Consider the following 14,057-nt stretch of genomic DNA (forward strand, 5'->3'; position numbering starts at 1 on the left):
ATGTGGGACCCTCCTCCGGTGGCCGGGGAGCAGCCGGGGACCGAACCGGCGCTGCAGAGGCTGCGGGCAGCTTCGCAACCCAGCGCTCAACCGCTGCGCCACCGGGGAGGCCCTAATATATATTTTTAAAGATTTATTTATACAAGAACTGGGGTACAGGCCAGATGTATGGGGGTGAGAGGATTCACTAGAGACAGAGCAGGGAACAGAACAGGCAGACTGACTGAAATACACTGCTGAGAGGAGCAGCGGGCGAGACAGGAGAGGTCTGCTTTGCCATGTGGGTTTCTCTCTGGCCGACTGGGGATCGAACTCGTGCTGCAGAGGCTGCGGATTGCTTAATAGTGTGGTGCTTAACCTCTTGCGCCACCAGGGAGGCCCTCTATATGAATTTTAGGATTAGATTGTCAGTTTCTGTCAGGATGCAGCTGAAATTTCGATGGGGATTGCATTGAAAACCCCATTTGTAATTCAGTTTGAGTATTGCCATCTTAGTAAGCCTTCCAACCCTGGACATTAGATGTTTTTCCATTTATTTAGGTTTTTTAAGAAGGGTAAAATGATGGAGTTTCTCAAAATATAGTTTATGGACTATCTGCATTTAAATTACCTGGATGCTTGTTAATAATACTTTCTGTGATCTATCCTTGGCCCTCTGAATTAGACTTTTTATGGGTGGGTAGGTCTTAACATTCTTCAGTTTAAACTAATTTCTCAGATAATTCTTGGGCAAAAAATAATTGGCAAATCATTGAACTAAAGGAATTTCACAGTTGAGACTAAGAGGAAATGGAAGAAAACTCCAATGCCTTTGTAGCTTCGATAGAAACAATAAAGAGGAATGAGTTGGAGAATGAGAAAAGAGAAAAACTAAACTCCCCAAGGAAGGTGGAATTTAAGCTGTCGGTGAAAGGGCTGGCCTAAAATAAGAGAAGTGCCTCTCTCATATATCTAGTGTTAACATACAAAATTTTAGTAAATACTTTTAAAACTTGTAAGTATTCTAGCCCTTTCCCTCATATTGCATATGGGGAATAAACAATTTAAAGGTCAAAGAGATGCCCAAGGTTCCAGAAGCAATTAGATATCTAGATTACAGCCCAGTTTTCTGAAATGCTGTTTTTTTTTTTTTTATTTTTTGCATTTGCACCACATCACATGATTACTGCTCCTATCGTTTCTGTGTAGAATTATTTGTCTTTTTTCAGTTAGTGCTTTTATCAAGAACATCTCGTCTGTTGGAATGGGCTGCTTTTGTTCACTACATGTCATTCATATAAAGACTTCTAGTGGGGAGGAGGGTGCTAAAAGAAAGAGAAGCTTTTGGGGCCTCCCTGGTGGTTCAAGGGGTTAAGCACTGCACTGTGAAGCAATCCTCAGCCTCTGCAGCACGAGTTCAATCCCCGTTGGCCAGGAGGCAGCCCACGTGGCGCAGCAGACCTCTCCTGTCTCGCCCGCAGCTCCCCTCAGCAGTGTACTTCAGTCGATCTGCCTGTTCTGTTCTCCTCTCTGTCTCTGGTGAATCCTCTCAACCCCCGCACTTCTGGCCTGTGCCCCAACTCTTGTACGCATATAATAAATAAATCTTAAAAAAAAAAAAAGAAGCTTTTGCTTGTATTTATCAACCTCTGCCACCATGATTGGTATAGTTGATTGAAATATCAGCCATAAGCTTTTCCTCATCAGGAAAAGACTTGTGGAGGATTGTGTACAGAACTAGAATACTAGTTATTAATTTCTTCCTGTTAAAATTGGTTAATAAAAATAATAGTGATGCTACTTACTCCATATATGCCTTTTGAGCTGAAAAATATGCTTAGTATTTTACATTCATTAATTTAATATTTTATAAGAGTCCTCTGAAGTTAGATACTTAAGATACAAGCTGTATAAATGAGGAAAGTCAGGTTCAGGGCGATTAACTAGTTGAAGGAAACAGGGTCAGGTTTTACACTCAAACTTGAATGTCTTACTCCCATGCCCATGATCTTACCTACATGTCATACTGTACGTGAGCAGTGTGGCTGTTGGGAGAGGATGAACAGTGGTATCCAAAATAAAGCCTTACTCTACACCAAAATTCACAGGTACCCCCATTATTTATTTATTTATTTTTAAAGATTTATTTATTTATTTATACAAGAACGGGGAAACAGGCCAGATGCGCCGTGGGAGGTTGAGAGGATTCACCCGAGGCAGAGTGGGGAACAGAATAGGCAGACTGATGAAATACACTGCTGAGGGGAGCAGCCGGTGGACAGGAGAGGTCTGCCTCACCTTGTGGGACCCTCGCTGGCTGGCAGGGATTGAACTGGCGCTGCAGAGGCTGCGGACAGCTTCACAGGGCACTCAACCACCTGCGCCACCAGGGGAGGCCCAACCCCCATTATTTAACTTCAGTTATAGATACACATTTTAGGAGTGAGACCTCACTTTGTAACACTTATATTGCTTGGTCATTTTGCAGAATGTTGACACATAATGCTTATTTTTCCCTTTCAGTGTTCTTATACTACTTTAATGGTGGCTCTTGAAATACTGTTTTCTTTTCAGAAAAACCATGCCAGGTGGATCATCTGGATCGAATCCTTCTGTCTGGCATCTATAATGTACGCAAGGGAAAGACCCAGCTGCATAAGTGGGCTGAACGCCTAGTTGTTCTCTGTGGCACCTGCCTCATCGTTTCCTCAGTGAAGGATTGTCAAACTGGAAAGATGCACATTTTGCCTCTAGTTGGGGGAAAGGTAAGACTTACAAGTATGAATTATTCAATTATTCTTCGTTTGAGCATCTTAATTAAGAAAACACTACGGGGCCTCCCCGGTGGTGCAGTGGTTGAGTGCTGGGTTGCGAAGCTGCCCGCAGCTGGTTTGATCCCTGGCTGCGTGGTAAGGGTCCCACGTGGCGCGCGGACCTCTCCTGCCGCCCGCTGCTCCCCTCGGCAGTGTACTTTGTCAGTCTGCCTGTTCTGTTCCCCACTCTGGCTCTGGTGAATTCTGTCACCCTCCCGCGCTTCTGACTGTACCCACAGTCAGAATAAATAAATAAATAAATAAATAAATAAATTAAATAAATCTTTAAAAAAAAAAAAACACTTCATATCCTTTTCTTAGCCTTTTTTTTTACATCTTTTCAAAGAAGTCAATATGAGCATTATTAAAGATTGCGTCATCACCAAGTTTGGTTTTTAGAGTTTTAGGTTTATTTTTTAAAATTTTTATTTTTATTTTTTTTAAAGATTTATTTTATTTTATTTGTTTATACAAGCACTGGGTACAGTCAGAAGTGCGGGAGGGTGAGAGAATTCACCAGAGCCAGAATGGAGAGCAGAGCAGGGCAGGCAGACTGACGAAGTACACTGCTTAGGGGAGTAGCGGGCACGGCAGGAAAGGTCTGCACGCCATGTGGGACCCTCTCCCAGTGGCCGGGGATCGAACTGGTACTGCAGAGGCTACTGGCAGCTTCTCAACCCAGCGCTCAACCGCTGTGCCACCGGGGAGGCCCAAATTTTAATTTTTTTTAAAGATTTATTTTATTATGCATACAAGAACTGAAGTGTAGGTGGGGGTGGGGCGAGGGGAGGCAGGAAGCAGGGGATGGTGAGAAGATTCACCAGAGATAAAGTGGAGAGCAGAACAGGCTGATTGGCTGAAATATACTGCTGAGGGGAGCAATGGGAGAGACAGGAGAGGTCTGCTGCGCCATGTAGGTTAGCTCCCTGGCTGGGAATTGAACTCGTGCTGCAGTGGCTACAGATAGCTTCATAGTGCTGAGACAACCTCTTGCACCACCATGGAAGCCCATGAGAGTTTAGGTTTAAATAAAGATCCCAACTTGGGCTAATCTAAGCATGAAACAGATTTATTTATATTACAGACTCTCTGGAAGTCCAGAGGCTGCCATGCCCCAGATTCTGCTGCAGGACCTGTCTTTTGAAGACTCCCCTGCCTCCCCTCTTGGGCACTAGTGTCATGGGTAACATCAAGAATAGACAGAGAGGGCCTCCCCGGTGGCGCAGCAGTTGAGCGCTGGGTTGCGAACCTGCCCGAGGCCTCCGCGGCGCTGGTTCGATCCCCGGCTGCTCCCCAGCCACCGGAGGAGGGTCCCACATGGCGCGCAGACCTCTCCTGCCGCCCGCTGCTCCCCTCAGCAGTGTACTTTGGTCCTTCTGCCTGCTCTGCTCCCCGCTCTGGCTCTGGTGAATTCTCTCACCCTCCCGCGCTTCTGACTCTACCCAGTGCTTGTATAAACAAAAAAAAAAAAAAAAAAAAACAAAGAATAGACAGAGAGTGCTGCCATTAGAGGCTATGGAACTTAGAAGTAGCTGCCAGCACCCATAACAAATTGATGTTTTCCAGTTTCTCCTTTTTCCATTAGACTAGAATTTGGAATCTGGGGTGGTCACTTAAGCCCCTTTGCAGCTGCTAGGGGGTTATTCCATTTCTTAAATCTACTGGAGAATTCCCCATCATGGGGAAGGCATTAAGGGGCAGATTGGTAGAGTGTAATGACAGCTGACTGTAAATAGATATATTGATATCTATATGAAACTGTACATAATTTTCTTTTATATATATTTTTTTAAAAGGCAGATGATTGTCTTTTTTTTCTATTTATTTATTTATTTATACAAGAACTGGGGTACAGGCCAGATTCACGGGAGGGTGAGAGGATTTACCAGAGACAGAGCAGGGAACAGAACAGGCAGACTGATGAAGCACACTACTGAGGGGAGCAGTGGGCGAGACAGGTCCCACCATGTAGGACCCTCGCTGGCCGGCCAGGATTGAACTGGCGCTGCAGAGGCTGTGGACAGCTTCACAGCACTGTGTTCTACCGCCAGCACCACAAGGGAGGCCCCTAGATTGTTATTTAAAATCCCACTGCTGGGACCTCCCTGGTGGTGCAAGGGGTTAAGACACAGCACTATGAAGCAATCAGTAGCTACTGCAGCACAAGTTCAATCCCCAGCCAGGGAGGTAACCCACATGGCACAGCCAACCACTCCTGATTCGCCTGCTGCTCCCCTCAGCAGTGTATTTCAGTAGATCCACCTGTTCTGCTCCCCACTCTGTCTCTGGTGAATCCTCTCACCCCTTACATTTCTGGCCTGCACCCCAGCTCTTGTATGCATAAATAAATAAATCTTACAAAATAAAATGAAATCCCACTACTAACTACTTTATAAGAGACAAACTTAAATCATTAAAGAGAAAGTTGAATATGAAATGATGAAAAAATAGTAGCCAAAAGAAAATTGATGTGGTTCCATTAATAAGTGAAACATTTATATAAAAGTTTAAAATGCAACAGAGGATTTATATTTTGGCTGTTATACCCTTTACTAAAGTAGATATACAGATGGCAGATAGACATGAAAAGATTCTGAATGTCATTAATCATTAAGGATATACAAATTAAAGTCACATATCTCTAGAGTGACAAAAATTAAAAGATTGATGAATACCAAGTCTGGCAAAGACATGGAGCAACAGGAATATCTTTTGCTTTTTTGACAGATTTTTTTGTAGTGGCTCTGTTTTTCTCCCCTCTTTAGGTAGAAGAAGTGAAGCGACGGCAGTACTCACTTGCATTCAGCTCCGCGGGAGCCCAAGCTCAGACCTATCATGTCAGCTTTGAGAGTTTGGCTGAGTACCAGAGATGGCAACGACAGGCATCCAAGGTGATAAGCTGTCACACATCCTGTTGTGGAGATAAGCATCTAGAATCCCAATAGAAAAGCATTTTGAAATTGTACTTACTCTCAAGAGAGTGAATTATAATTTTTGTGCATATTAATCTAGATCTTTCTGAGTCTGTAATTAATGAAATCAAAATTCCTCCAGGTTCTTAACTTGCTATTTATATTTGCATAATACCAAATACTTTCAAAAGTGTTTGCAAATGCATTTCCCCTTAGACCATCTCTGTGAGGAAGGTAAACTTTTTTTTTCTTTTTATTGAGGTAATACCAGGTTCCAGGTATACAGTTTTTACCTTCAGCAACTGCACATATATATATCATACTATATCCACCACCAGCTGGCCTCTTCTACCTATTTCCTCCCCTTCTGTTTTCTCTGGCAGCCATCATTCTGTTGTCAGGGTCCAAGTGTTTATTTTTGTTTTATTTGTTCAACTGCTTTTTTTACTCCACAAATGAGTGAAATCACAGTGTTTCTCTTATTCCTTCTGACTGACTTCACTTAGCATAATCTCTTCCAGTTCTATCATGTTGTCGCAAATGGCAAGATTTCATCCTCGTTTATGACTGAGTAGTATTCCATTGTGTTTATAACTACATCTTTCTTCAGTCATCCATAGCAAGATAGAGCTTTATTTTTTTTATTTTTTTAAATAATAAATTTTATTTTTATATTCCCCATACATTTGCAACCCCCCCCATTCTGACCCCAATCCCTCCCCTCCCGTCCCCCACTCCCCAAAAACTGTCTCTGGTTCATAGTTGTTTGTTGATTTTGATTTTCACTTTCTTATAGTTATTCATTTTCCTGATCCCTTATTTAAGTTCTCTAGATTCCTGCTATGAGTGAGCCCATCCGGTATTTTTCTTTTTCTTTCTGGCTTATTAAGATAGAGCTTTAAAGGAATCAAGATATAATGAGATTTAGCCCTTGAAGGATTTGAGACACGAGGTTTACATGCCTTTCCTGGAGTGTATTCCAGGAGAGATGGGTCCTTATCTGGCTTGTGACCTAGTTCTTCGCCGTTACATGTTTAGCACAGCCTTGATGTACCTCCTAAATTTAAATTTATTGTTGGGACAAGATCTTACAGTGCTATCACAAACCTTATTCCTGTTACTTCTATATGCTGAAAATAATTAACCTTTCAGCATAATTTCTTGCTAAAGATGAAATGCTCTAAAATTATATTTGAAATTTCAAAATTTTCTTATCCTTCTAGCCATCTTTGCAGAATGTTAGCACTTTTTTTTTTTTTGGTGTAGAGCTAAATAGCTGTATAAGGCATTGTTTCAGTATAATGACATGTCATCATAGCATGAATGACTTTTCCAGTGATATTTTGTTTGGATTTTCAGACCCATTTTCATAACCATGTTTTGGTAGCATACTATAACAGAGATATAAACCTTGTTTTGTTTTTATTGAATTTTCTGTAGTTATATTATGGTGGCAATAAAAATCTCTAAATAAAACTTATTTCAATTTTAAGTAGTTATTCCATTCTCCTGCCCTTATAAAGAGAAGTCACTATTTTTTGAGCACCCATTTGCATGCTATGTACTTGGTTATTTAATTTTATCCTTACACCAAATGAAAGATGTACACTAGTAAGTTGCAGACCCCATGTGTCTATAAGAGACCTTATCTTTGCTATCACAGTGGCCTCCAAAGCTTTATTTACAGTCATTTTGAATTATCTAAGCATTGCTTCTTATATGAAATTATGATGTTAACTTTCTGTATTTTTTTTCTTTTTCTTATAGATACAGCTTATACCTTTGCGCTTTTAAGCAGCTTATTGTTTTAGGAGAAAGTAAAAATTAACTGGTGTTTATAAATGAATAATTGGATCTCATTGTCTTTTGTTCCTTTCTTATGTTGTTAATCAATGTCTTTTTGTATAAATGCCATTCTTCCAATGCTCAGTGAGAAAGATGTAGTATAAAGCTCCTTGGCTTTTCTCTTTAACCTTCAGGTGGTGTCTCAGCGAATGAGCTCCGTTGATCTCTCCTGTTACAGCCTTGAGGAGGTTCCTGAGCATCTTTTCTATAGTCAAGATATCACCTACCTCAACTTGCGACACAACTTCATGCAATCAGAAAGACCAGGGGGCCTTGACACTCTCTACAAGTATGTGGAGAATAGGTTCCTGACTAACTTATTAAAACTGAATAATAGTCAGTATCTTAGTGGTTTGTGCCTGTGAGTAAGCATGTTTACCATCATATGTATTCCAAAATTTCCCATCATTTTGCTGAATAAGTAAAGTTTTTTATTCACAATTTCTCACTACTCTTCTCCCTTCATAAAACTGAAAATAAATGTAAATGTTTTGTTAGGAATACAACAATGAGCTGTCATTGATTTGGGTGATATTTTTATGTCATTTACAATAATGAATGCTCATCATGGGTAAATTGAGAGATTCAGATACATGGAAGTTTTTTAATCAAAAGTGTCAAATGACTTAAAGAAAATAGGCCTAATTTCAGTAATTCCACTTGTAGATTAAGATTTTTATCTTTCCTTTGTACCTATTACTGCCAACCCTAAAGTCTTTTGTTAGCTATGAAACCCCCCTCTTTATTCCACTGCCACGGGACGGTGACCCATATATCTCTATTTCCTTTGTTAGAATATATTCCCCACTTCCATCCTCCACCCATCCTGTCTCCCTCCTCTCTTTAAAAATGGATAGAGGGCTTCCCTGGTGGCTCAAGGGGTTAAAACGCAGCACCATGAAGCTCCCAGCAGCCACTGCAGGAAGAGTTCAATCCCGGGCCAGAGAACTGATCCACATGGTGAAGCCGACCTCTCCGGTCTCATCCGCTGCTCTCCTCAGCAGTGTCTTTCAGTCAATCTGCCTGCTTTGTGCCCCACTTTTTCTCTGGTGAGTCCTCACCCCCTATACCTCTGGCCTGTACCCCAGTTCTTGTATGCATAAAATAAATCTTAAAAAAAAAGAGGTGAATAAATATATGGTGTAACTAATTGTCTAGGCTTCTGGAGGGAAGGGAAAAATTGGAAATAAAAACATTCAAAGTACATGGTGATTAAAAAGAATAAACAGTGAAATGACATTTTTCATATTTCCTTAACTAATATTTCTAGAATAATTTGCAGAAAGCATAATGATTTTTATTTTGTTTAATATGTTTTGGAAGGTTTTCCAAGTATAATCCTGTACATAATAGGGTGATAACTATTTTAATTATATAGGTATGTAAATGAAGACACATTATACATTCTAGGAAGTCGATTTCCAGAATCTCCCTCTGAGTTGCTATGAAAGTAGGATTAATGTAGTTTCAGGAATGGACTAGGAATTCTGAAGTCAAGGCACCAAGGCAATGGAACAACTAGTAATTAAGTTTAGGACTATTGGAAATCAAAAATTGAGAATCTGGAAGAGGAACATTAGAGTGAAATACCAAAAATTCACCGAGAATCAACTGATAAAGATCATTATAGTAGAGAATACTAGCTTTTCCTTACTGTCTTGTATTAGTTTATAATGGAGTATAATATGCATAAGTAGTCTTACTAGAGTGACTCCAGTGGATCCAATTTATTGATCATACTAGCTCTGGGTAAGCCAGTATAGAAGCACTAAAAATTAATCTTTGGTACTGAATATCAGATAACATTACAGTAAAATTCCATATTTTATATATATATATATATTTTTTTAAAAGATTTGTTTTATTTATGCATACAAGAACTGGGGTGGAGGCCAAAGGTGTGGGGATGGGGGGGCGGTGTTGAGGATTCACCAGACAGAGTGGGGAGCAGAACAGGAGCATCTATTGAAATGCGCTGTGGGTCATCCCCCTGGCCAAGGATAGAACTCATGCTGCAGTGGCTGGCGATAGCTTGATAGTGCTGATACTTAAACCCTGTGCCAGCCATGGATGTCCCTCGCATACATATTTTAAAGCTTTAATTGGCACATTCATTCAAATGACTTTTGTGTCAACATAATTTCAATATGAAAAGAAAAGTTGCTTAGAATGGGATTTGATCTGCATGTTTGAGTTGCAAAGTTTTTTATGTTGCATACAGAATTTTAATAAAGGTAAAGATTTCAAGAATCAAATATGAATCAAATATGACTTGATAGAAAATAATTGTACCACCAGCATTTTCTTCATTATTTTCTGTCTTTTTAAGGAAAAAAAGGACTCCCATGGCTCTAGATATGGTTTTCTCTATACATAGACTAGGTGTTAGCCATTTCAGTATTTGTGCTGAGTGCAGTGTTTGGCATGTAGTGAGAATTCAGTAAATATTTGTGGAACACATTTTATGACAGACATTTAAAATAGATCGTTTTGTCTTCCAGTAGTATAATTTGTCCCTTTGCTGTTTAGATTTTCTCAACTGAAGGGCCTGAACTTGTCCCATAATAAACTTGGGCTGTTTCCTATATCATTATGTGAGATTTCTACCTTGACTGAACTAAACCTTTCCTGTAATGGCTTCTATGACCTGCCCAACCAGATCAGTAGTTTACTAAAGTAAGTATCTGCCTTTCACATATTCATTTTTTCCCTTGCAGATTAAGGGACTTGTCTGACATTTGGAATGAAAGTAGCACCTTGAGCTCTTCCAGGGAAATAAATTATGTAATTGTGAAGACTCTTGTCAGCATCAGTTACTTGCCTACAGTAGTGACTAGTCCCTAGTTTCAACAGCAGAGGGTCTGTTTTTATTATGGAGCACTATTCATATAAGTTACTGATGAGTCATTTATTGAGTCTCTATAGATAGGCTTCAGACATTTTATCATTATTGAATTCATGAAAATTTAGTGATATAAAGCAGATTCATACTTGTAGTTCTGTCCATTCCAAATAAAACCTTTCTCAAGAGTTGTTTTTGTTTTCTTTCTACAGTCTTCAAACCCTCTGTCTTGATGGCAACTTTCTAACTTCTTTACCTGAAGAATTGGGAAATCTGCAACAGCTTTCTTCTCTGGGAATTTCCTTCAACAACTTTAGTCAAATTCCCGAGGTTTATGAGAAACTCACTATGTTAGATAAAGTGGTTATGGCAGGAAATCAAGTGGAAGTTCTAAACCTAGGGGTGCTGAATCGGATGAGCCATATCAAACATGTCGACTTAAGGTAAGACCTTCTTTACCATATCTACCTTTAGATTGTTCTGATGGACCTTTCTTTTATAAAGACTTCTTTAAAACTGTAGGATTTTAGGGCCTCCCCAGTGGCGCAGCGGTTGAGCGCTGGGTTGCGAAGCTGCCCGTGGCCTCTGTGGCGCCGGTTCGATCCCCAGCTGCTCCCCAGCCACCGGAGGAGGGTCCCACATGGCGCGCAGACCTCTCCTGCCGCCCGCTGCTCCCCTCAGCAGTGTACTTCGGTCCTTCTGCCTGCTCTGCTCCCCGCTCTGGCTCTGGTGAATTCTCTCACCCTCCCGCGCTTCTGACTGTACCCAGTGCATGTATAAACAAAACAAACAAACAAACAAACAAATAAATTAATTAAAAAAATGCCTCTATAAAAAAAAATGTTTAAAACTGTAGGATTTTAGAACAGTGCACATTTTCAAAGCTTCATTTTTTATTGGATAGCAAAGATAATGAAAAGAAGTAGATGAACCACAGGATAGAGACTTTCGAAATGCCTCTGACAGAGGTTTTTCTGCCTCATCCTCCTAGCCACATTTTATGGGAATTCCTGTTTCCTCACATGGTTATCAGAGTTGGATTTTCAGCAGTCTTTTTTTTCTGTTTTCTTTTTTTTTTTTTTTTTTAAGATTTATTTTTTATTTTTATACAAGAGCTAGGGCCAGAGGCGCGGGAGGGTGAGAAGATTCACCAGGGACACAGCAGGGAGCAGAACAGGCAGACTGACTGAAATATACTGCTGATGGGTGCAGCGGGCGAGACAGGAGAGGTCTGTCGCACCATGTGGGACTCCCCCTGCAGGGCGGGAATTGAACCGGTGCTGTGGAGGCTGCAGACAGCTTCACATGGGGCTTCACAGCATGCGCTCAACCCACTGCGCACCACCAGGGAGGCCCTTTAGCAATCCTTTTTCTTATTACCATTATAATAGGTAGAAAGTGGTATTTATTGTTTCAATCACTATTAACTTATGAGGTTGAAGGTTTTTTTATAGGCTCTTGGTAGTTTGTATTTTTCCATAAACCTGGCCATTTTTCTTTTGGATAATTGAGATTCTTCTTAATATCTTTTGTACTATTATTACAAGGCTAAAGTTACTACTAAGGGTCTTTTTTACAACAGTTTTATTTAATAGTTATAATCTTTTCCTGAAGGCAGCCAGTAAAAGAACATCCTACATATTCTGTCATTTACACTAACACATTGATGTCCTCGTAATAGTTTTCTTGAAATACAAAGAAATGAATATAGGCCTGAGTGCATTAAATAGAAGAAAACTAAGTAACCATTTTCTGCCATTTGCCCTTGAACTATTCCATATACATACAAATTATTTCCTTCTCCATTAATTAATGTAGTATGAATCTTAGCACTAGGGATGGAGCAGACAGAGCAATTGGAGGTTGTACAGCTGCTTACTTTTAATCTTGGCATGGAACTCTGTGACTGTTTTGCTACTTTCTTATCCAGAAGGTTGTGTTCATCCTCTTGTTTCTCTGTCCTACTCCTTCGCCCCTACCTAACCTTATAAGATTTTGAAAGTAAAATTTTAACTGTTGTACATATGGTTCCTTCCTTTCATACTCTTTATTTAATTTCTATATTTACCAGTAAAAGTTGTCTGATTTGGTTTATAAACAAAGAACTCAAGGTGCAGCTATCTGTGGTTTTTACTTAGCACCTTGCAAAGTGAGGCACCGACCTTTCCTTCAGTTGTTTAGGAAAGAGAGAAAGGAAACATATCTCTTCTGTTTTTCTTTTGGTAAGCACATTTAGTAGAATTTATTTCTGATGATTTCCCTGTTTCTGAATATTAAGGATGAACTGTTTGAAAACCATGATTGTTGAAAATCTGGAGGGAAATAAACATATCACCCACATGGATTTGCGGGACAATCAACTGACTGACTTAGATCTTAGCTGCTTGTGTAGCTTGGAGCAGCTGCATTGTGAGCGGAACCAGCTGAGGGAGCTGACACTCAGTGGCTTCTCCCTTCGAGCTCTCTACGCCAGTTCAAACAGTGAGTTCTCTATCCAAGCTCCTGTTTTTCCTCTTTGAACTCTTGTCAGAGCTTTCTAAGCACAATGGCATCTGTGGTGTCCCTCAGCCACTCTGTAAAGTGGAGTTTGAGGTTCATTAAGACCTCACTTTATCTTTAAAGTTTGCTGTCAACACTTAAGTGATTTGAGATAAAAAGACATCAGGCAAGATACTTTGCTCACTGTGTGAGCATAAGAGGCACTTTGCAAAATAATGAGCTGAGAGGGTAGGCAAGCATGCTCAAAATAGAATGTCACTGATAGTCTGAAACAGGGTTGGCAAATGACAGCCTAGGGTCTAAGTCTGGCACTTACTGTTTTTGGGTAGTTGTAAGACATTCCATGGTCCACAAAGCCTAAAATGATCACCTTTTACAGAAAAACTTAGAGAATCACTAGTTTAAAATCTTGTGCAGCCTCAGTTCTAGAGTGAGAAATCTTTCATTTTATACTGATTTGTTCAGGAATATTTTCCAGTGTAAAAGACCTCATAGTTATTGAGGCTATTCTCTCTATGGAGAATTCTTCTTTACTAAAGAGGTTAAGTTTTCCTTTTTTGGATTTAAAGAAGGAATGGAAAAGATAGTTTTGCTAAGTGTCACAGAAATGTAAATTTAGATAATACCATTTTATGTTCATCAAAAAATAATAATGCTAAGTGGTACCAAAGAGGTGGAGAAGCAGCATTTCTTCTGCACCACCAGTGAGTTGGTCAGCTCATACAACTGACTGGAAAGCAAGGTGGTAGTGTTAAAGTCAAGGATGCATGCAGCCTAAAGTCTGCAGCTCCCTGCTGGGAAATTCTTCCAGGGACACTCACGTGTGCATAAGTGTGCTTATCACAGTTTACTTTGTTTTAGTGGGGAAAAAAGAAAAAATATGACCATTAATAAGAAAATGGGTAAACTAAATAGTGGTCTATGTACAATAGATATTTCATAGTATTGGAATAAATGTACTAAAGCTTTGTGTACCAATGTGGATAAATTTCAGAAACAGTTGTTGAACAAAAAAGTACATAATTGTGTGTACACTGTGGCAGTTATATCAAATTTTAAAACACACAAAGATGTTGTTTTCCTAGCTGTAATAACAATGTAATAATAGTATGTAAGGAGCTATAAGAATGATAAAAGTCATATTCAGGATGATATTTACTGTGAGTA

General features: G+C 39.9%; 1 protein-coding gene across 1 annotated transcript in view; it reads left to right on the forward strand.

Moving 5' to 3' along the window:
* The window catches only part of PHLPP2 (PH domain and leucine rich repeat protein phosphatase 2), a 61,431-nt gene that overhangs the window by 22,296 nt on the left and 25,078 nt on the right, over positions 1 to 14,057 (forward strand). The window contains exons 4-9 of the mRNA XM_037516073.2: positions 2,554 to 2,744; positions 5,558 to 5,683; positions 7,684 to 7,838; positions 10,079 to 10,225; positions 10,604 to 10,834; positions 12,670 to 12,872. Of these exons, the coding sequence (XP_037371970.1) occupies positions 2,554 to 2,744; positions 5,558 to 5,683; positions 7,684 to 7,838; positions 10,079 to 10,225; positions 10,604 to 10,834; positions 12,670 to 12,872 (1,053 nt within the window). The remainder of the gene's footprint in view (positions 1 to 2,553; positions 2,745 to 5,557; positions 5,684 to 7,683; positions 7,839 to 10,078; positions 10,226 to 10,603; positions 10,835 to 12,669; positions 12,873 to 14,057) is intronic.

Source organism: Talpa occidentalis, unplaced genomic scaffold (genome assembly GCF_014898055.3).
Source record: "Talpa occidentalis isolate TD23 unplaced genomic scaffold, MPIMG_talOcc4v2.1 talOcc4.17, whole genome shotgun sequence".
Taxonomy (NCBI): domain Eukaryota; kingdom Metazoa; phylum Chordata; class Mammalia; order Eulipotyphla; family Talpidae; genus Talpa; species Talpa occidentalis.